General features: G+C 35.0%; 1 protein-coding gene across 1 annotated transcript in view; it reads left to right on the plus strand.

Moving 5' to 3' along the window:
* The window catches only part of DNAH1 (dynein axonemal heavy chain 1), a 163,992-nt gene that overhangs the window by 31,140 nt on the left and 108,070 nt on the right, over window positions 1-24,782 (plus strand). The window contains exons 9-17 of the mRNA XM_070933699.1: window positions 4,116-4,327; window positions 5,856-6,154; window positions 9,099-9,249; window positions 10,914-11,107; window positions 13,699-13,924; window positions 14,388-14,507; window positions 19,865-19,947; window positions 20,889-21,030; window positions 22,074-22,229. Of these exons, the coding sequence (XP_070789800.1) occupies window positions 4,116-4,327; window positions 5,856-6,154; window positions 9,099-9,249; window positions 10,914-11,107; window positions 13,699-13,924; window positions 14,388-14,507; window positions 19,865-19,947; window positions 20,889-21,030; window positions 22,074-22,229 (1,583 nt within the window). The remainder of the gene's footprint in view (window positions 1-4,115; window positions 4,328-5,855; window positions 6,155-9,098; window positions 9,250-10,913; window positions 11,108-13,698; window positions 13,925-14,387; window positions 14,508-19,864; window positions 19,948-20,888; window positions 21,031-22,073; window positions 22,230-24,782) is intronic.

The raw sequence follows: 24,782 nt of genomic DNA on the forward strand, positions 1-24,782 counted from the left end.
ATGCTGGTACAATTGTAAGGGTGAGGACTGGTGGTAAGTAACTTTTTTCAATTCTGTTATAACTTTGAACTGTTGTTGAATGAATGCTGTATGCCAAGAACTACCTGTACGTTGCTCCATTTATTATTTTTAATGTAATCTAAAATGCAGTAGTATATAAACATCTTTAATCTCTCCCAGCAAATAGTTAAAGTTAGTGGAATTGTACCCTTAAAATGATGGATACTCACTAGATCAGGTTAGATTGTCTCAGGTACTCCAAATGTTTTAGACCAATGTTGACCACTCAAAATTAATATAACCATGGAATTGTTAGAATATTTTACAACAGCAGCTCAGTGAATAAAGAATTTAAATACAGTGTTCAATATTCTAAAATTCAGACTGCTTAGTCTTTTGACTACAATCCTAGATGTGAAAGTTTATGGCAATACTTGGTGAAATTTCAGAGAGATGGATAATTGGAATTTTACTGGTCAATAGAAAGTGTAATCATAATAAGTAAGTGTAATAAGTGTAATCATCTTTGTTTCCATTCAAAATGAGCAGGTACAGCTCAATTATATGCAAGAGATTTTCTAATATTTCTAATTTGTTCATGAATCTGATTTTTTTTTTTATTCTTTTACTGAATGGTACAAACATGGACTGAGGGCTAATTTTTGCATTCACTACATCAGGAGACTTCATACTTAAGAGATAATTTTTGAATTCTTGTTTTAAAGAAGTAGCCAATGTGTGAAAGTAGAAAAACAATGGCAGCATGGCCTCTGCTGAACAAGTAGCAAGATATAGGGAACCTCAATCTGTCAAACAATGTAACTTTAAAAAGTTTCTCATATACCCTGAACACTGTTTATTTTAGTTGCACACTTCAACTCCAAATTTTAATAGCTATGATAGCAGTTGATTGAAAAACAGATTCTCTATTGCAATAAGTTGGTAATGTTGAGGCATATTTGATTGGAATTGGACCATTTTGGAAGTAGGCAGTATATCTAAATGCATGTATAAGTGTATATATGTTTGAGTATGTATATTTGAACATATTGAGTATAACAACAAAAAGCAAAAGTGGAATATGTGTGAATGAAGTGGTTATGATTTTTTGTGCATCTCTGGATTATATCAGGGGGCACTTTACCACAGTGGGTGGTCCCACCAAATCCAGTTTTGGATTACGGTCATGTCCACATATCCCAAGTATGGCAAGGTCTCCAGGATGGACACACTGCATATATCTCCAAGTTGATGGAATACAGGCAGACTTGTACAGAGTAGCAGGAGAATACCTGGTGATCCTGGTGTTCTGACTAAAATGTATCAAAATAGTCTGAAGCTATCCTGATTAAGAGGGAGTACACAATTATAATTAATGTTGGTAACCTAATCTATTCTTTCTTTTTTGTTATTAAAAAGCATTATATGAAAGTTTCGAGTGATCAAATCTATGATAGGCAGCAGAGATCAGTATCTATGTCCCATTTGGTGATGAACATAAAATGTGGTAGATTGAACCTTGTAATGTGAAAAGAATACAGTGGGGAGGTGAAAGAAAGAAAAAAAGAGGGAGAGAGGAGGAAGAAAGTTGGTTAATTGATTGGTCTAATCCTGTGAAAGCGATAAATACATTCAGGAAAGGGAAGTAAAAAAATGCAGATTTAATTATGAAAATAGGCTAAAATGTATGTCAGAATATAAGAATTGATACAATAGATTGTTGTCTTGCATACGTTGCATGTCCCTCTCCTTTGAATAGTAACAATGAAAGAATTAGGTATAGATTTGAAGAAAAATATACAAAATCTGAATAAATATGAACTAGGGAAAATTACTATGTTTGTAATATGAACGAATAAACAAAATTCTGGTCCATTCACCAGAAAAGATGAATGGACTTTTCTGAGACCTACCGTAAAAATTATTGTTGATGAATACCTGCTTGGAAGAATCTGTTCAATGGTATTCGATGTGGTATACACATATGTTTGTATATACAATGATGCTTAACAGATTATGAATGCAATGTCTATGGAGATTCTCGGTCATCTAGGTCACGATTGTCCCAAAGTTGCTTTTCAAAAGTCAACTGGACTTTTTATGCTTTTTCTTTGATGACATTTCACTTCTCATCCAAGAAATGAAATCCTTAAAGGAAAAAAACATTAAAAAAGTCCAGTTGCCTTTTGAAAAGCAACTTGGGGACATTTATGAACCCAAATACATAAATAAATGAGTAAAAATGTTATACTTATTTCTTCAGGAAAAAGATCCAAAGTCAAACACTTGTGTGTGGCAAAAGTATATGAATTTTTTACTTTTAATAACTGGTGTGTCCCCTTTGGTCAGTAATAACTGCAACTAAAGGTTTAAAATAACTGTTGATCAATACTGCACATCAGCGTGGAAGAATTTTAGCCTATTCCTCCTCACAGAACAGTTTCAGTTTAGGGATGTTCCCGTGAGCTGCCTATTTCAGGTCCTTCCATAACATTTCTACAGGATTAAGATCAGGACTCTGATTTGACTATTTGAAAACATTTTTTCTGCTTTAACCATTCTGTGGTCATGCAACTTGTGTGTTTTGGATCATTATCTTGATGCATGATCTATTTTTCTCTTGAGCTTCAGTTCACAGACAGATACGCTGACATTTTCTTATGGGAAATAGGACAGGTGTTGAATTACCTCTATTTGTATATCATCTGTATGACACTTTTGTAAACTTTTCCAGCTGGGTAAGAATCAATAACTATTTTTTGTAGGTCCTCAGAAATCTGCTTTCTTTAAGCCATGACACACTTTCATATACCTGTATTGTGAATATCAGACTTCGTAGCGAATGCTCAGAACTCTTTAAATAAGGCAGACTTCCACACTTCCACCTGATCATTAGCTCATTGTCTGAAATCCTAATTCTAAATTTCCCTTCAAATGAGCTGACAATCCTAGAGGTTCACATATTTTTGCCACACACAAATATGTAGCTTTGGACCATTTTCCTTAATAAATGGAACAGGTATAATATTTTTGTGTGATTTATTTAATTGGGGTCTCTTTATCTAGTTTTAGGAATTACATGGAGATCAGATCGTGTTTTAGTTCATATTATGCAGAAATATTGAAAAATCAAAAAGGTTCATAAACTTTTAAGCATAACTGTATAAACACACAGAAAGACTAGTAGACTTGTTAAAGACAGTTAGCAATAAATAAGCATGAAAGAAAATAAAAGAAGTGAAAGACATTAGAGTGAAAATAGAATGATTGAAGAAGAGAAACTATTAATCCTATACAAAGAGTATTAGAAGACTTAATGATGGCTTTTATAATGGAGATTAGAAAATAGGATATGGAACCGAAAAAGAATTATGTTTAAAAATGCCAGAGTGTGTAATTAGGCTAATGACAAGAATGAAAAAGGATGAATAAAAGAATGCTCATGTGAAAAGGACTCTAGATGAGAAAAATGCATGTAAGACAACAATTGCTACAAAAAATGAGGATAAGAGAAGCTATTATACAATATGTTTATAGAAAAATAAACTAAATTTACATATGGAGTGGGGAGAGAAAAATGACAAAATGTAATGGAAATCAAAGCAAATATTTTGGAAGAGGATGAAAAAGTTAAAGGATACTTCAGGAGAATGTAATTAAAAATAAATAATTTGAAACTGAAGTGACAATGCTGCAAGGAGTATTTCGAGATATCTGTGAAAATAATGGTGTCATGCAGAAAAGTGGAATTGAAAAGAATGTAATTATGTGAGATCAGGAAAAAGCTTTCGTTACATGGTGTTGATGAGATGCTTAAAATCAGTAGTTTAAATACCAAAAGGCAATATTTGAACTGATATACAGACTAGATGGAAAGCAGGATGATTCGCAACTATAGAAAGATTTGGAGAGATAGAGCCAATTGTGTTAGCAAAGCAAGATTTAATGTTTTTATTCCATTTTTATTGTCTTCTTTTTACTCTTTTTTTGGTTGTTTGCATAACATTGTTTATTCAAAAGGGAACAAAGGGGCAGATATGTATGTATTTATCTGCATTTAAGAGGCTTACTTATGAGACTGATTACTTCAATAACATCTTTCTTTTTATTACCAGGGCTCATTGAAGTTCCAGAATATCCATTTAATGAGCAAAGAGAAACTTTTAGTTTTGTCTCTCTCCTGACACGGCCAGAGGTCATCATGGCTTTGTGCCAGGTGCGAGATGAGTGCAATAAAACCGCTGCTATGTCTCTTTTCCATTCCACCCTGACTAAGTATGGACGACTTGAAACATTTGAACAGATTCAGACCCAGACCTTTTCCCAGGTAACATGTTATGGCAGATTCTTTGAAGGGATGAGATATACAAATGTAAAGGATTATAACCATTGTGTGTTGGGTGAAAGGACTCCATGTAATCCAGTGGTAAAAGATTACTTTAGGCCAGATAAGACTTCTGCTTACTGTTCTTCAGAACATGGAACTCCCTCTTTCACTTAGACTACTGTATGATAAAAACTAGAAGAAATGCACACACATGTTTCTTTGATCATTTGTGGGATAACAACCTAACCATATATACTGATGGAAAAAATAGTTCACCAAGTTGGCCATAATGATACCAATCTTATATCAGCAAGCTTGGGAGTCCTCCAATATCTGCAGGCATTCAGCTTCCAGAACAGCCCACTGAGGACTAACTATGCTCAGCAGCCAAGAAATGTTGGCTGCTTAGTTTAGATTGAGAGAAAATAGCTAACCTAAGCAGCATCCTACCCACTTGAATAAAATCAACTCAATCTACAACATGATTCAGAGAGCATATATTTTATATTAGAATTCATACTTCTATGATTATCATTATGTATAGCTTAATCACAGATATATTGGACATAGTCCAATTTAATGTGGGAAAAACTAGAAGAGCTTTGAATAAAAAACAGGTACTGCTGATTTCCAAACACAGTTTACTGTTTTCATTCCTGGATCCCAGGAATAACAAATTCTGCAAACTGCAAGAATGAAAAGCTATGCATGCATGTTCTCTACTTATTATGAATTGTTTACACAGAAGAACTTCCTAAACTTTCTTTTATCTATAATCTACCTCAAAAAGAAAAGTAGCCCAGGAGTTTGAGAAGCACCCACTTAAAAGAAAAAGTAGGAAATATGCAGGTTAAATATTTAGAGGAGATAACATTAAAGCTGCTTTATGTGGGGGGAAATAGGCAAGTTCCCATAAAATATAATATCATCTGTTCATGAGCTTTTCGAAGGAAATATCTGGATATTAGAAAGAAAAGCTTATGTGCTCATATTTTAGGAAAGCCGAGGGTTTTTGTTTGTTTTTGCTGTCCTTGAGAGTAAATGCTGCACTCTTCTTAAAAAATAGATTATTTCAGTGTAACATTCTATGGGGAAAGATTTGTTTTGGTGTAGATTGCTTTGGGAACTGTTGCTATTAGCAGAATGTCATTAAAGTACAATAAAATTCTTCCTGTTTACAGAATAGTATTCTGTGGACCATAAAACATGTAATAAGCCTATAATGCCATTTTTTCCTTCACAAAGCAGTCTCAGGGGGATGATTTAAAATGGAGGTGGGAAGGGAATCTAATAGATATCCCTCTATTTTTTTCCACTGCAAACTTCAGCCACTCCTCTCTTCCCCAAAAGGGATAGTAATAGAGGTGTGTACTAATGCAAACACAAAGCCAGAGAAAAGAAGGACTAACTACCCACTACCCACTGCTGCATTTCTTTAGACTCGGCAATATCTATTGCTATATCCATTTAACGTGCAATATGAAGTTTGAAACTAAGATGAAGATTCTTTTGTTTTGACTACCTGCAGATTTCAATGTTCCTCAAGGATACGTGGATCAATACTCTAAAGATAGCAGTAAGAAGCAGCCTGAGGGACATAGGCAAAGGCTGGTATAACTTATATGAGACAAAATGGGAAGTATATCAGATGTCCAAGCTTCATCAGTTGATGGAGCTTATCAAGTTTATGCTACAAGACTCTGTACGTTACCTGGTCCAGGATTCACTTGTAAACTTCACACAGCTCTTTTTGGATGCCTGCCACAGTGTCCTGGATTGCCCTGAAAATCTGACGTGGGGAGACGATCTTGTTAATAGCCCTTACAAGTAAGACAATGAGGAAACGTCTCCAATCTGAGAAAGGAAAAGAACATTGAGCAATATTTTTGAAATTTATTCCTTTTCTTATGAGTTGAATCTTTAAATGTATTTTGTCTTTTCTAAGGTTCCTGATGAAATAATGCCACTGCACCCAAGCATTTCACATACCCATATGGATTTATATCATCCTAGAATCAGTTCTGTGTCTTTGTGATCTCATATTATTAACTCAGTTTGGCAGCTGAGCCAGCTTATTGTTGGCTCAGCTAAGATATACTTGAAATTGCTACAAAACTACCTTGTTCTTTTTCTTTTTCTTTTTTTTTTTGTGAGATGCTCAACGGAGCGTTTTGCTTCATCTAACTTCTCAGTCTCTGGGTTACAGCTTTCAAGGGAAAAAGTTGCAATGGCTTTTCAGGTTCTCAATCATCCCAAAGAAACCACTATGTAATTTTTGCAGGTAGCCCTATAAATGATAAGAACCTAAAGTCTGCAGTTGTGGATAACAAAACTTCAGGTTTTTTAATTATTATTACTTTTAGAATAATAGCAGAAAAAAAACCCTAAATGAACAAAACACAAAGATATAAACATTATTTTAAAAAACACAAGTTACGTAAAAGTGCTTAAAAATAAATGAAAAAAATACAACCAAAAATTTAAAGTATTATGTCATTACAACAGTAAATACTTACAATTCTGTATATAATTATCTAATGCAAACATGCAAGTATTTGTGTGTGTGTGTCTGTATCTCTGTGTGTGTATGCACACCTGTCTGATTCTCAGACTAAACAAATCCCTGCAGTTTTCTTGGCAACATTTTTCAGAAGTGGTTTGCCTTGCCTCTTTCCTAGAGGTTACAGGAAGTGACTAGCCCCAAGATCATCCAGCTGGTTTTGTGCCTCAGGTGGGATTAGATTCTATCTTCTCCTATTTACACGAAACAGGTTCTGTTTCTCTCCCTCCCTCCCTCCCTCCCTCCCTCCCTGTCTCCCCACACTGTTTTATACACTAGTGATTTTTGTATAGATGAGTATAGATGACTCCTATGTTTCATTTTACTTATCCAGAGAAAGTCTACATCTGTAGGTAATCCTTTCATAAATGACAAGTGTGAGTCAGATCTTCAAATCATTGAGTAAACAGGACCAAACATTTATCTTTCCAGTGCTGTATCATCAGGGTTTTTTTTAAGCTCTAGTAAGGCCATGGAGAATCCATTTATATTGTCCAGTTATCAAATACCATGTAGTAGGTAGGCAATCCAAGAGACTTTTATCCTTTAGCTTTTGTTATATAGTCACATTCCTCTACTTTCTCTCAAAACTTAGTTAAGTATAGGATGCTTAAATGCATGTAAAACATGCATTTTAAAGAAGCATTATCCTTATCACATCTTGTACAAAATGCTATTTTGACACTCCTTTTCTATACAAATGTAGTGGAGTCCAATAGATTCTAAATATTTTTGGTGTGTAACTCATGATTGAAGTCTATTCACATGCTTGCTATAGAAGTTCAGACATTCCAATTTTCTAGGCAATATAGGAGCCTCTAGTTCTTTATTCCACTCTTTTCTTAACATCTGCATATAAAATATATTGTCTGTAAAATAAAAATAATCAAAAATGAAAGACAACCAAATATATGTATTCCAAAATTGCCCAAATTAGAAAATTAATACTAACAGTTAGCTTCCAGTATTTAAATACTTGACAAATAAGTAAACTTTATGATATAACTCTAGTTTTAGTAAACCAAATCCTTCCTTATTAATTGGTAGTTGTATTTTCTGTAAAGTTACTCTTGGAATCAAAGAACCCCATAAACATTTTCTAAACTAGAAGTTTAACTATAAAAATATTTTGAGACATTTGAATAGGAATTCATTTCATAATATACATTAATTTGAGAAGACCTTGAGGTTATGGAATTTAGGAAAATAGGTTCTGAAATCCTAAAAAAATAATCAAAAATGTGGGGTTTTTTTGTTTTTGTTTTTGTTTTTTGCAAAGATTGGTAGGTATACCTCAGAAGTGGGCAGACTGATGGGACGATCAGTGGCAAATCTCTGGGATGATGGGCGGGTCAAGGCCTGATGCATTCTTTTAAACATGAAGATAGAGTTATTTTATTTTTATTTTGTTTACTTTTATTTATATCACACTTTCATTATTTTTGAAAATAATTCAAGGTGGAGAACATATCCAACACAACTTCTTCCTATTTTGTCCACAAACCTATGAGATGAGTTGGCCTGAGTTTTACTGGCCAAACGTCACCCAACTGGGTTTCATGACCAAGACAGGACTTGAACTCATGGTCTCCTCTTTCTAGCCCAGTGCCTTTATCACTGGACCAAACTGGGTGTAGATCAAATCTGTCTGCCCAAAATTAGAAATATGCACAATCCTTACCAGGGATCAGATTTCTTTTTACTAACTCTGGTTACACAAAACTGCATAACAAACAGAAGATATTGAGTGCCACCTGTACCTAATTTACATAAGTGTTACCCTAGTTGTACCCAGCGGCTGCATTTTTTTTTAATTGCATGCTAGTATATATTCTAGATAAATTCCTTATGATATTCATTAATATTATATTTTGATAAACTGACAAATTGAATAAAAATAATACTCAGCCAGAATATTTTATCCATTTTAGAATACAGTATCATAGAACAGATGTCAACCAATGTAACAATACTCCTGTGAAACCATCTATTTTACTACAGTGATAATATTAGCTCCATTAAACATTGTGTGAAAATGCCTTCTGGTAGAAATGCAGGATATGTATGGGCTCCTAGTTCTATGGAATACAAACAAATAAAACTGGAATATGTTTTCAGCTCAGTGCATTTTAATTAGCAAAGAGATGAGTTAATGCTTGAATCTGTTTATCCATAACACAATGTGAAATTTCTACATTCTCCCTCTTGCAGGCCACGAAAAAATCCCCTGTTTATAATTGATTTGGCTTTAGACAGTTATGGTGTCCATTTTAGCACACCTTTGGAGAATTTTGAGACATCAATTGTTTCTCTTTTTAATAAAGGGATCTTGGCTACACATAGCATACCACAACTGGAGAAAGTGAGTTTCTTTCAAGAATCTGAAATGTCTTCTCACCCTGATATATGTTCCAGCTTATAAAATGTGCATAGTTATACCATTTCAGGCTTCATTGTTTATACTAAAGAGTTACACATTAGTCTTTATAGAGGCAAATATAAATGTCCCAGAATAATGTTGGAGGATCTAATCTGGGCCAATCACCGGGATCAGAGGTTTAGTCTTCCAAGCTTTCAAATTTGTGCTGGAGCCCATCCTCAGGAAATTTCTCATGACACACTCCGCTAAAGAGAAGTTCCCTGAGGATGGGCTCCAGCGTAGGTCTGAAAGCTCAGAAGATTAAATCTCTGGTCCCAGTGATCCAGACTGAGTCTTTATAGATTCTAAATATTTCTCAATCCGGAAAAATATTTTGCCTTTTGTTTTGCAATGGCCACATGCCAGTTTTATGAAGTTATCACAGTTTTGTACTCCAAATATTTAAGGATAGGATGCTGGAGATTTTCAGGCTAATATCTGTTTTTCAGAAACAATACTGTAATTTGTTATAATTGTAATAATTGAAAACAACAGCCAGGTCATGGATTAGTCTCTTTTTCACTGAGAAACTAATGCAGTTTTTTAGTTAATATGTACTGAAGTTTAGGGAAAGAAGATTGATTTTGATGTCACATCCTGATATTTTGTGGGGGTGGGGGAGTCAGGGAGAGGAGTTGAGAAATATCAGTTCAATTTGTGTTGTAAATTTCATAAAGCCACCCTATACAGAGATATAAAAACTCTAAAATTTTAAAGGGCAGAAGATAAGGGAGGATTTTGCAGAAGGATTTAGCTAACACTTTTTAGCACTGACATATTGCCAGAGGAGGACTCCACTAACACTTTTCCAATTGAGGAAAACATGTCAGATTTAAATGAGAAAGTGTTGGCAATAACGCTGTAATTTTAAATCCTGAAGCTATTAATGCTGACACCAAAGTAAAGGGAATATCTGAGATGTTTCATTATATGTATTTATCTTGATGCTTCTTTATAAAGTGGTGTGCTGCAGATTAAAAAAAAAGGCTTTTTATTTCAAAATTTAAATCTCAGCACAAATCGTTATTAAAGTGACTTTTAGAGTAAGTTGAAAGTTTTTTTTATTCAATTCTTGCAATATGCTTCTGCTGATTTGGCTAGGGTGGGAGATCTTTTTACCATCAAGAATTTCTATCTTCTTTATTAAAAAGAAAAGAATACTTTCATTGTTTCTCACTGAATGCCAGCAAGCCATGCTTAAAGGATAGGTTAGCCAAAATATTTAATCTCTCCAAAGCTGGGGTATGAAGCCTGCTACTGTGAACAGCTTGTAGAGATAAGCTGCAACACAATTAAGGCAAAGTTTGGTGCAAATCACATTTAGCATGACTAGGAATTCCAACCGAGCTCCATATATTATAGTTAGATCTTTGAATTGTTTATAATAGACAAGTTATGGTACTCATGTATGATAACCTTTATTATGGTAGTTCTGAGGAAAAAGAATAGTTTCTATAACATACTGAAGTCAAAAATGTAAGAGGAATCTTGTTACAGTGCATGGTTATGGGTGGCTTTTAATTTTGTTCAACCATCTTTTTAGAAACAATAGAAGCAGACGATAATCCTGTTTATGCTAAATGACTCTTCTTTTATCTCTTTTTCAGTATGTGCTTGAAAACATGTTCATCTGTGGCACACCATTGTTAGAGTCTGTGGGTCTGAATGAGCCAGCTGTGATAGAATTGCGGAATACCATCTGTACTTGCATCCGCAAAGCACTGATCCCCCTTCAAGCTTATGCCAAGAATTATGAAAAGTACTTAGAACTGAATAATCGCGATATCCACAGCCTCTTAAAGTAAGCAGCATTCACATGCAAGAGCAGGAACTAAAAACTGAAAGGGTAGATTGATACACAACCGCTCTGACTTTACTTTCAGTAGAATTAAAGGGCAAAAAAAAAAGCAAGTAGCTTTCTAAAACATATTGGCTTGGATCCTAAGTTCTTGCTCCAATTACTTTTTTATCCATTTCCTGTCCATCTGCAGCTCCCCACCGTGTTCTCCATCATTCCCACAGGTCCCCCCAATTCTCAGGAGCAGGTGTTTGGCACCGAGAGGAGTGGGTTAGGAAACCTGTGTTTCATGAATACTGTGCAGTTGACTGAAAGGAGTATAGATTCTGCTTTTGATATTATAAACTATATCAAGTTGATTATATTTTCTTTAGCATCAGAATGGTTGCTGATTGATTTTTTTTTAATGCAGATGAGGGGTGTGAGTCACATTTTTCAATTTATTTTTACCTTTCCTAAGACAGTAGGTATTTTAAGGCTTCTTCCCATTGAAAAATTATATGTGACCATAAATATATACTGAATAAGAAGGCACAATTGCTACTCTTGAATAAATAGGGTAGGCAGCCTTGACTCCTAGAGGAAAAACTAAATATAAATGTAATGAAGGAAAAACTATTTTTGAGAGATCAGTACATGTTAAGCATTTATTTATTTATGTAAAATATCATTCACATATTATCCTTTTCAACGTTCACTTAAAATTTTAATTGTCTAAAATGTATCTATAAAAACCCTTCATAACACCTTTGAATTTTTCATGGCTACATAAAAATTGTTTTAAGCCCAATAATCAAAATCTTATGATATATTCATCTTTGTATCCTCTTATATAATATTTAATTTTCTTACTTTTTCTTTCCTTCATCTAAAAAACTAATGTTTCTATATAATTTGTCTTCTTACTCTTCATTCCTGTGCCTATTTTTTATAAATGCTTACTATCATCATCAAGGAATTGAGCTTTAAAACACTGTTTGCAAAGCGCATGTTGCTTCTCATTATCTTTCTTTCAGCTTTCTGCTTCAAACACTTATTATTTGATTTATTTTGTGCCTTTTATGTCTTAGATAACCGTTTTTGCAAGATAACTATTTCCTACTGTGTACAAAGTTGAATTTTTAAAATTATTTTCTTAATCATGACTTTCCAGTTGATCACCACTTCCTAAGTGGAACTACAGATTAGCTCTGCATGTATTGCCATTTTATATAAACAGATTGAATCTCCTCATGTTTAAATTTGCTTCTGGGTATCTGGAACTTCAGCTTGCTTGCTTATTTATTGTTTATTTATTTTTAAATAACAATATTTTTATTCTGCCATTTTCATTACAACAATGCAGGGAGATCTACATAACAGAGAGTGTAAAGCTATTATTCTTCACATAATATAAAAAAATTACAGATGCAGCCCAAGGGGTTCTCTCCACATCAAAAGTCCATTTGAACAGGATGGCTTTCACTGCTTCGTAAAATGCAAGCAAGATGGGGATTCCTCACAATTCAGGGTGGGGTGTGTGTGTGAATATTCCACAATATGGGAACCACAATGAGAACGCATGCATCTACCTCCTTCAAAAGAAGGAGACTATCCTGCAAATACACAAGGCCTAAGCCATATTGGATATGCTTCAAAAGTTAAAATTAGCATCATGAATAGGTCTATGTAGATCTAAACCATTATCAGTGTAGAACCCTACTTTTAACAGTAAAGTTAAAAGGCAAAAAAGGCCTAGAGTTGAAGGTTCAGCCTTTCCAGTTTATTAGGAACTGAAAAATATAATTTATTCCATATATCTACTACAGAGTTACATATGATTCCGTTTCATCAGATTAAAACCATTGTATTAAACTAATGTTGATACATACTGGACAAAAGTGTACATGACTATCTAGTTCCTAAGGGAGGAGTGGAGACTTTGGTCCTGTGGGACACATCAGGTCCTGAAGGAATTCTCTGGGGTCTGTACATTTAGCAGTTGTTTAAATTGAAAGTGATTCTTTTTCTTGTATGATTCTCTTTAGTCACCCCACTGCCCCCATATATACCTTCTTACATTCACATATACACACTCTCTACCTTTCTTAGAAATGGGCTGATTTTCTCCCTTTCTCCTGAGAGGAAAAGGAAAATAATGAGGTTTCCTCATTCCTCCTTCCTTTTAGCAAAGAAGCAAGAAAACATTGCATTTCTGCTGTCATTCAGAGAGCAAATATAGCAATCAGCCTTTCCTCCCAGTAAGGGAGAACTAAATGGTTGAGCTTTAATCCTGTTTGCTGTTTTTTGTGTGCTGTTGATATTTGATGGCAGAATACTCTGGGGACATCCAAAATCAGGTTTTCTGGGGAGTTTGATTACTGTCTGACTACTTTCCTGACCCACCATAGTTTTCAGAGGAGAAACTATGTACCTGAATATGGATTGTTACCTTCTATTCTGATGGGAATTTTAGGAGTTGTTAACCAGGTTGGAGAAAATGATTATATACAAATGTAAATATTTAAAAGTTTTGTGAAGCAGCATTCCTACCATAGCTGTATTATTTGGTTTGGTTGTGTGTTTGCTGAAAATGTATTTCTGCTTATTTCTAGAGACTATGAGATCAATTGCCCTTCTGCTCCAGAAGTGAGGGAAATAGTAAACAAGCATTTGGCAGAAAAAGAGTTGTTGGATAATAGTTTGCCAAGCTTCATGGTCATTGGCCCTTTTCATCTCAGCGTTGAAGGTGTAAGGCAGAGCCTATCCAAGAAATGCAAAGCTTTGGCCACTTCAATGCTGGACATATTGGCCAGGAATTTACATCGTCAAGTAGAAGATGTGAGTTTTATAGTTGGTACACTGCCTCTAGAGAAGTAACCAAATAATTTTATAATTATTTCTGGAAATGTACAATTATTTTACCAGAGATGGCTTATTGACATGTGAAACCCAGTATTATTATCAGAAATTGTGAAGAATGATTATCATGCATTTCCTTTGACTTTCTTTACAATATCTCAGTGAAGACACATGACATAATCAGACATCTTCAGTTTACAGCCCATTATCGCGTGTGGAGAGGACAATGGGGAAGAAAAACAAAGCATAATGATGTTAACTAAAGGTTGTCTTGGAGACATAGAAAAGGCTTGTGAGATTAATGGTCTGGGCAGGAGCAGGTGGTCTATATAAAGTGTAGTTTAGTCTCAATTTCAGACACCTGACCTCACCTTTTTGATGCACTTGATTGAATTCTTTGTTTTGGACTTAGCGCTGACAGAGTTATTATATCATTTTGCAGATCTGTGATGCCTTCAAGGCCATCAGCCGAAAAATTTATGAAAAACCAAACAGCATTGAGGAACTAGCTGAGCTGCGGGAATGGATGAAAGGAATCCCAGAGAAATTGAAAGTGCAGGAGGTGAAACGTAGTCAGGGAGATGGGATCAAATAACCGGAATGTCAAGTGTAATAGGTGGAACTTAGACTTATATCTAAATTGTTTTTAATCTAGGAATGTGCACTATTGAAACAATATGTCTAAGTGTTCTTTTTTTAAAACAAATTGAAAGCTTTTTAAATATAGGGGCTTCTTGAAGGCACAGTGGTTATTAACGAATGCAGTACTGCAGATTAATTCTGCTGACTGCTGACTGCCAGCAGTTTGACAGTTTGATTCTCACTGGCTCAAGGTTGACTCAGCTTCCATCCTTCCGAGGTTGGTAAAATGAGGATTCAGATTGTTGGGGGCAAGATGCTGACTCTGTAAACTGCTCAAAGAAGACTGTAAAGCACTGTGAAGCAGTATATAAGTCTAAGTGCTGTTGCTGTTGCTATTTTATTCTGCCTTTTTTTCCATATACAACTCAAAGTGGCAAACTTAGTAATACTCCTTCCTCCACCTATTTTCCTCACAACATAACAATGTCTCTGTGTGGTGTTGGATTGAGAGAGGATGACTGGCCAAAAGTCCATCAGACAATATTTTATACCTAAGGTAGGACTCACTTAATAAGAATGACAAAAGAAAATAAACTACATTCGGAAACAGGGGAAAGTAAAGAAGAAAAGAGAATAAACAGTATACAGAAAAAAAAGGGAAAAAAGAAACATTTTAAAAAATAGCTTCCAATCTTCCAATCTTCCAAAAGTACAAACAAACTTAATTTCATCATCCCTTATAATTTTACATGCAAATATCACTTCTTATCCTTTTGCAAATCCATAATTTATTAATATTTCAGTCCTATGTTAGCAAAAAAATCCATAAAGAGATCCCAAATTTATAAAAATATATCTTATTTTAACATTGATCAAATGAACCAACTTTGTACTTTTTTGCTTCTAACAATCATAATCTTCAGTTCATTCAGATGCTGTTGTAAGAGTTTATCTTTTTCTTTTTCTCATCTCAAATATTTTTTCAATATTTTAACCAATTTCTTTTGTAAAATAAATTTAGAATAAAAAGTCCAGTCAATCTCTTGGCTTGTCAGCTGTATTTCCACTTCAATTGTTTTCTCTGTCTTATAGTCTTTTTTTATTTTCCAATATTTCTGCAAATTATTTACATTCTGAGGTTTCTGCATCATTTAAAATTTGTTTCATCTCTTTATCTTCTAAGGTATTTTCTTTCACATCATTATTTTTTTATGCAATATCTTTTGGACAATCTATTCATTTAAGCAATGCTATAATGAAGCTGCTATTTTTGACCCCATTCCTCAAAAAAATCCTGAACAATTTCAAATGTAAAAGCATTTTCTATAATTTTACAAGCTCTCCTGCTGACTAAAGACAAGAGCCAGACTTTTTACTTTTTTTATTTTTCCTTTCTGCCTGGAATCTTTAGTCCTTTCTGATTTCAGTTTCTTAAATCATAAATCTCAAATTTCTTTTTCACTTAGGATAGACTAAACAAATTGGTTCCCATGAAGTACTCTTTCTTTATATAATTATTTCCAAACTCTTATAGCAGAAGTCCTAATTCACTATGCCAAGTATCTGGACCCTTAATTCATTTTTGAACATTCTTGAACCAGATTCTTATTTAGCTTTCTACCAATTTATTTCTATTTTGTTAAAAGTTTTTCTGCTTACAGATAATTTTTAATTTATTCAAGAATGAAGGTAAACTCACCAGCTGGCTTTTCGCTTGTAGTATTTAAGATCTCTAATATCTTTAAGGTAGTTGAATAGGTCCTTTTACAAAGTGATTATAAGTGAATGTCCTTTAAAAGGTTCCTCTGCAGTTGAGAATATGATAGTTCTCTTCATCTCCCAGCCCTCAAACCTGTGGGAAACCACTATCCTGAAGTCTCCTCGTGAGCAGCAGCTTTGAGGAGCACACACAGACAATTTCATGTTATCTTCTTATGCAGGAAGATTCTATGGGACTGATTTACTTCCCTATCCTTTGCTTGTAGCTGCAGTCATTGTCTCTGCTCATTCAGAGATGTCTTAGCTCTTCATTCCTCACCTGTTTCAATATGTATAAATTATCTTGAAGGAGTAGTGGTTGAGTATATAAATATCTATTTTTGTCAAACCAAATGGGAGCGCCTTACTTAACTAATAAATAAAGATATTTCCAAGTCCCTGATTTTGTATTCTGTACTTAGTAAGCCGATGCAGTTTTTTAAGAAACTGCAGCTATAACATATTCTGGAAAACATATTTATAGCATTATATAAAAAAGACACATTTCAAGCTTCTGCACAGCATTATGTACAAACAGAGCAGTAGCGCTCTTGGATTCAAATAAAAGGTGTAGATATCGGGGGACAGAAGTGCTATGGCAGTAGAAATATCTATCGGTGTATAAACTGCATTGAACATTTGATGCAAAATGATTTGTTCACTTCTTTATTTAAATCGTGGGCATCAGTATATAAATTGACTGAGCACTATCAATATCAGTGTTTATAATTTATTTATTAAAACCCTGCTTTTTTATTCTGGCAAGTATAAAAAGGTGGATAACAAAATATTTTTAAAAACCCCAAGAATTAAAAACTTAAAGACATAAATTAACATTATAATTGATACTAACATCATGGAACAGAAGAACAGCATATTTATAGATTTCCCTAAACACCTAGAGGTTAGGAGATAAACTCAGCTCCTGAAGGAGTATGTTCCATAACATGTGAAGCAACAGAAGAGAAGGCCTTCCCCATGTGCCAGAAACTCATGATTGCAGAGATATCTTCCAGGTGGGCTTTTCATTGAGATGTTAACAATGTGCAGGGTTGTAAATAGGTAAGATACTATGTTAGAAAGTCAAGCCTTATGCCCTTTAGATGTTTAATAATCAGAACCAACTCTGCTAAGTGATTAGCAGCCAGAGCAGACCTTTTAGTATAGATATCATATGTTCTTTCTATCTGCATCAGTTATCAGCTTAGCTACTTTGGTTTGTGCCAATTGCAATTTCTGACACTTCTCAAGGGAAGGATAGCCCAATGTTGAACATGCTACAGTAATCAAAACAGCCTGTGATAAGGCACAAATCCAATTGGTTCAGGAATAATTACAGTTAGTGCCCTAGATATAATTATACAAATGTGCTTCTGGCCATAGTCACCACTTGTAAATCTAGTAGCAGCTGATATAATCAAAGGACACCCAAACTATGAACTCTAATTATGTTTATCCCCAGGTTATTATTATTATTATTAAAAAAACTCTAAAAAGCATGGTAGGGTTGACAATAACACTGTCTTGCAGTTGCCAATAGGATCTAGCAGGCTTTAAGAATCATCTATAGCACGGGTATCAAATTTGCCATGTCACGTAACTGTCACATGATGTTCGCGACATTTCGTGACTTTTACTTATTCGCTGGGATGGGGTGGACGTGGTCTGTGTTGATGCATCCAGCCCACGGGCCACCAGTTTGACACCCTTGCTATACAGTAGTGGCCAAAATTGTGAAAACCTTTTGGGAAAAGTGTATTTTTGAGGTTTGATGGCTAATAACACCACTTTTTTTTGGAGTAGTACCATAAAAGTATCAATGGAAATATAATTTAATTAAGAATTTAATGCAACAAAGTTTATTCAGTTATCTGTATTCTTCAAGGTGCTGGCTATCACCTTTAAAGCGCTCCATGGCATCGGGCCTAGTTATCTTCGAGACCACCTGCTGCTACCGACGACCTCCCATCGTCCCGTGCGCTCCCACAGAGAGGGCCTCCTCAGGGTGCCATCAGCCAATCAATGTAGGCTGGTGACCCCCAGGGGGAGGGCCTTCTCTGTGGGGGCACCTACCCTCTGGAATCAGTTGCCCCCAGAGATAAGGAGAATCCAAGACCTTAGTGCCTTCCGCCGTGCCCTTAAAACCCACTTTTTCCAGCAAGCCGGGCTGGTTTAAGAAGAAATTTTAAATGTTTTAATTGGTTTGTATTTTTAATTTTGGGCCAAATTTATATATATTTTAATTGTTTTTAATATTTGTATTTTATGTTTTTTAATTCTGGCTGTACACCGCCCTGAGTCCTCAGGGAGAAGGGCGGTATATAAATTTAAAATAAATAAATAAATAAATAAATAAATAAATAAATAAATAAATAAATAAATAAATAAATAAATAAATAAATAAATTCTATGAAAAGTTATAGCCAACTAACCAGAAAAAGGAAGCACAACTTGCTTAGGTTGATATCAGGTAGCTTTCCTTCATCTGATTGTAGCCAATGAGCATGACTGTTTAGAGAAACGTAATAAACGAAATAAACATAATAAAATTAAAGTAATGGTGCAAAGAAAGTGATGTAAAATAGCATTATTAAGTGAACAAGGCTACAGTTATAAAGAAATTAGGAGAAAAATTGGTGGAAACTTAACCAAAAGTGGCATTTCTAAGTTTTTGAAGAGGTATAGAGGAGACTCAGTCACTAGAAAACCACACTGGTAAAGACAAGAAAAATATGCACAAGTAATGATAGAAGAATTAAGAGACTGTGCCTATGTGACAGAAGAAAATCATCTGGGTGTATACAAGATGAAATGGTGCAATGCAATGTGACGTTGAGTGCAAGGACTGTTCGGCAGGAATTGAGTGCAGGAATTTGGCCTAAAATCTAGGATTCCACGAAAAAAGCCACTTTTATCTCTCAAACAAAGGTTGAAAAACATTACATTCTTGATTAAATTATCTTTCCATTGATATATAATTTTATGGTACTACTCCAAAAAAACACTTTTCCCAAAAGGTTTCCACAGTTTTGGCCACTACTGTAGCAGTGGTGGGATTCAAAATTTTTTACTACCGGTTCTGTGGGTGTGGCTTGGTGGGCATGGCATGGTAGGCGTGGCAGGGGAAGGATACTGTAAAATCTCCATTCCATCCCCACTCCAGGGGAAGGTTACTGCAAAATCCCCATTTCCTCCTGATCAGCTGGGACTCGGGAGGCAGAGAATAGATGGGGGCGGGACCAATCAGAGGTGGTATTTACCCGTTCTCCAAACTACTCAAAATTTCCACTACCGGTTCTCCAGAACTGGTCAGAACCTGCTGAATACCACCTCTGACTGTAGTCTTACACTTCCTAAAGTATCCTAAAATAATACTTAAGACGTTTTTAGATCCTGCTATGTTCCTTGTGATAAAAGTGTACTATAGCCTAACAATCAAGCAATAGAATTATTTCTTCTTTCTTCATCCTTGTATCTAAATCTCACCATATTAAATTTTGTTCTGTAATGGAATGAAATGTTGATCATGGAAATAACGTCTGCCTCTGTTTTTTACTCTCTATATGTATCATCCTGTAGGAATTGATAAGTAGTGTTATGGAAGAATATGAAGTCATGGAGGAATTTCTTTACAATTTGACTCAAGATGACTTCAATGACAAGTAAGCATAAGTCATTTCCCCTGCAGTCAGAGCAAGACCTTTGGCCTGGGTTATTATACTTTGTGCCTCAGGGCTTTATTTACACATCAGAAGGCTTCATCAAATCTCTTCAGGCAGCCAGAAAAGATACCTGCTGCACTACCTTATTCAAATGCAGAAGCTGTGATGGTGTGAGCCTGCAGCCTGGAATTTAGGCAATCTTGTAGTTTCTGACCTTTTTTAAAAAATAAAGGTCTTTATTTTACATTGCATCTCATGAAAGACCAATGAATTTAGTGACTGTAAAGTGTGAGATTGTTAGGCTGCATATTTCTGTGTAGATAGATGTGGAGCATTCACAAGAACCTATGAATTGCTCAAGAATGTCCGTCCTTGCCAACATTTCAATACAAATATATACTACAAACTAGATGCAGAAAGTAAAAAATTTGGTCCCAGCCTGTACAATGTATTCTCTTTTCCATAGCATTTAAAGTCAATAAGAAAACATAAATATTACATACGATGTGAGTTGAAATACCCTGAACATAATTTGGTGTTATTTTTAACTTATTAAGAATTTGAATAGCATGTTTGGTAGGCAACGTAATTTATCTACTATTATTTCAGTGATCAGGCTCAAAAATATCTTATGATGAAATGGGTCATTATAATATTTCCTATTTTATAGGCTGAGAACTAGCATAGCTAGTCTTCTCGTTTCCTGGAGCTTCTTTTCTTGAATTAGAGCATGGTTTGCCATATGTCATAGCCAAAGCTATTTTATTTAATATATATCCTGCACTTAGGTGTGATTGTATGCATGATGGAACAGTGTGATATTAAGGAGTTTGTGGGATTATTATTTTTTCTTTTCATTCCCAGATACTGCCTATATTTAGTTGTAAGAAGCATTAGCACTTTCTTATAATACCCCAAGAGATATTCATTTGTGCTTTCAGGTGGGCTGCAAGTAACTGGCCTCTGAAGATAAGTACACAAATTGAATTAATAAGGCAGCAGCATGTTGAAGATGAAGAAAGATTCCATAAAATTCAGCTGATGGATCAAAACAATTTCTTGGAACGTTTAGATGGCCTTCAGGTACGAATCTCTGATTGCAGGTTTCTCTGCATTCTCATTCTCTCATTCTTATTAAACAAACATGCATGGGTATTCAAGCAAGATTGATACTTGAAATTGTGTATTAACCACATTTGTCAAAACAACTGTTCCTATTTAATTCATGCACTATCATCATCAGGCTTTATACAGCCCTATGCTATTTCGAATCCTGCAATAAATGTTCTTTGGCATGTAGACTTTTAATATAAAATATAAATCTTTTCATATAAAAAGGATATGCTTCCATGGTTTTGCTTAGGCTATACATTTGCTCTTGTCCTGAACGTATTTACATGTCAACTCCTATTTGGAGATTATTTCCCATATGTTTGAAATGGTGTTACTTTAAATATTTTGCAAGTATTGCTTTTAATTCATGCTGTTAACAACTTGCACCAACACCTCCTTTTCAAATTTTGTTATCTACCTGTAACAAACCTACAGTGCTATTCAGTGATGGGACTCAAGTAATTTAACAACTGGTTCTCTGCCCTAATGATTTCTTCCAATAACCAGTTTGCCAAACTGCTCAGAAAGTTAACAACCGGTTCTCCCGAAGTGGTACGAACTGGCTGAATCCCACCACTGATGCTATTCCTCTGAATATGAATATTATATATGTGTGTGTATTTATGTGTATGGAAGAGTGTGCAACCAAGGGAATGGGGGGAGTGGGAGTTGTACAATACATCTTTTCCACCCAAACATCAAGTGAAATGTGATTGGATGGGGATCATTTTAAGAATATGTGTGTCTGTGTTGATTAAAAGTTTAAAACTTAAAAAAAAAATCCCAATCCATTTTTAAAAATCTATTTGTGTGGTTCCGTCCCCTTTTGCAATGCAACCCTGATATGCTATTCCACTGGTTGCTAATCTCTTCTCAGAAATGCATTGAAATTGTAACCAAAAGGCAACTACACAACTGAAATGTTGGAAGAAATTCATAAACCTATTTTCCAGTCAACATATTTGTCTGAAGGATTCTCTCTTCTGATATATTACACCTGCTTTGTTTCCCAGATTGCAGTGGCTGGATTTTCTGCACACATGGATATTGGCCGGGCCCATGAGATAGCCAATGAAGCCAGAAGAATCAGGAAGCAATTGAAAGAGTCCCAGCAGTTGGCATTGCTTTACAATAATCGGGAGCGTATTTTCGGCATGCATGTAACAAATGTGAGTGTCCAGTATTTTTGTCCGTTCATCATGCTTTATATTCCTCTGTGAGCTGAAGACAACAGCAAAAACTTCTCATCAACAGTATCTCATTATAACTTCACCACATTGCTGTCTGTATTTTCTGAGCAGGTTGACTTAAAATTCTTCCCTGCAGTCTAACTGATGTGTTTTTCTCCTGTCTGTGACCAGCAGAAAACTAAATCGGCATATATTTTACTGTCTCCACTGCCCATTCCAGTTCCTTCTGTTCTGTCTATGAGCTGGAAAATGTGTCCTCAATTCATGTGTTGGGAACACTGCTCTTCCCCCATATTGTGAGCATCACCAGCCAGGGGGAAAACCATGTGCCAATCACATCACCTGAAGGTTTATTCATCACTTGCCACTTCTCCCTGTCTAGGGACCAGCTGCTGAGGCTGGGAGAGGTAGCAGGTGAAGGGGAGAGAAGGCTGTTTAGCCACCAGATCTCTGACCCAGTCCCTGGCTCAGAGACTGATCAATCTGAATAGCTGACAGTTAGAGTCAGAAGTGACAGTTACAGGAGGGTTATAATAGCTGTCTCTGCTGCTTCACCAGGGAACACTCCATCACCATCTTCCCCCCCACCCCACCCCCAGCAGAAGCTGTTAGGGCAGCTTTTGAACACATGTACTCTAGATAACAGCTGAAAGTTACTCTGTGTGTCTGCGCACACATATGTGGTTTTGCTGGGGAGTGGAGTGGCAGAGAAAGCCAGCTCTTTCTCTTCAGCTTCACTTAATCTCCACTGCTTCCAGTGATCAGCTACTATTCAGACTCATCCAGTTGCATTAAACTGGAAAGAGCCCTGTTTGGGGGATAAAAAAAGCCACTGCTCTAAACTGAATAATGCTGGAGGACTATGTCCAGGGACCATTTTTGCTGCACATATTGTATAAAAATTAGTTATTAACTAAAGGCCAGAGAAATTCAGTTACAGGTTTTATGACTAAAGTCTAATAAGCAAAGGGACCTGGTTAAAAATAGTTAAACTAGCATTATTTTTTTTTTAACTGGCTGAATGTTTTATCTACCATTCCGGCAACATGGAATAAAAAACTTTATATTAAATTTTATCACAAGCATATGTTGTTTGCATTTTGTGCCTTTCTATTCCTATGTGACATAATATCAACATTTGTAGGAAGGAGTTGGCAATATCATATTTATATATTTGGTGCCCAAAGTGTTTAAACTCATTTTTTATAATTAATTCCTATGGAACTTTGATCTTAACATTTTTTCTACAGTCCCTCTCTCATATATAGTCTGTAATATGTTTATTGTAATACAAAATATATAAAATATATTTCTTTTTAGTTATTATTAAAGTACATTTGTTTCATTTCAACTCTTATATAGGTAGTTTATATTATGGTGACCATACATTTTTATTGTAAAATATTTCAAAAAGCAGTCCTTTAGAGTTATTTGTTTTTCAAAAACTTATTTTTATCTTTTATTTTGGTCATTTAACTTTTACTGTACAAATAGTACCACTTAATGCACCATCTTCCATATTCATGTGAAAAATATAGAATTGAATTGTCTTTTTAAAAATATATACATATACTGTTTACTTTTATTTTATTAGAATATGCATTTTTGTAAAGTTTTTCTTGTTTTACCCTTAATTTTTCCTTTGTAAAGCAAATTTATAAGCATAAAGAATTATTTATTGTTATAAACCTCTCTCAGATTTGCCCCTTTTTCAGGTTTGCCCCTTATTTTTTCCCAACAAAATATGGACACCATATTTTATAATGACTTCCCAATTTCCCATGTTTAACCAATTTAAGAAATTGCAAAAGTCAGGTGAAATAATTGCCTAGCAGGAAGAAAGACATATATTTACATTCATATTGGTATCCATGAATGAATGAATGACTCAATCAATCAATCAATCAATCAACAAATCAATGAAAACTGAAATTAAAAATACAGCAGACATTATTTAAAACAGTGCCAGACAGAATTTATATTCAGAATAGGTTCATGTAATTTCTGGGTCCAATCCCTGGAAGAATTAAGTCTTCAAAGCTTTTCTATAGGGCAGCAGGACAATCTGAATTTCAGGGACATTATTCTATAGGTAGATACTGCAAGAGAAAAGGCATGCCCCTTGAAAGCCAACACTTAGCTGATGGGACCCAGAGCATGCCAATCCTATCAGGTTTGGTTGGACAAGAGATAATTAAAAACAGTCCTTCAGATATCTAGGCTCTATATTGTAGAGGGCTTTATGCGTGGCCATTAGCAACTTGCATTGCGCCCAGAAATTGGTAACCAGTATATCTCATGCAGTGATGTTAAATAACTACTTCCACAGCATTGCTCAATTTTGGACTAGCTATAGCTTTTCAATTATTTGCATAGATAGCCTCATGTTGGGTGCATTGCTGCAGCCCAAGTGCAAACTAACTAAAACATTGAGTGATTGTGGTATAATCTCCCAATCCAGAAATTGGTGCAGTTGGTATACAGTATGGATTTGTGTAAAAGGCCTCCTGGCCATGATTCTTTATGCAGGAC

Source organism: Pituophis catenifer, unplaced genomic scaffold (genome assembly GCF_029215685.1).
Source record: "Pituophis catenifer annectens isolate HBS135680 unplaced genomic scaffold, rPitCat1.0.hap2 SCAF_2, whole genome shotgun sequence".
Taxonomy (NCBI): domain Eukaryota; kingdom Metazoa; phylum Chordata; class Lepidosauria; order Squamata; family Colubridae; genus Pituophis; species Pituophis catenifer.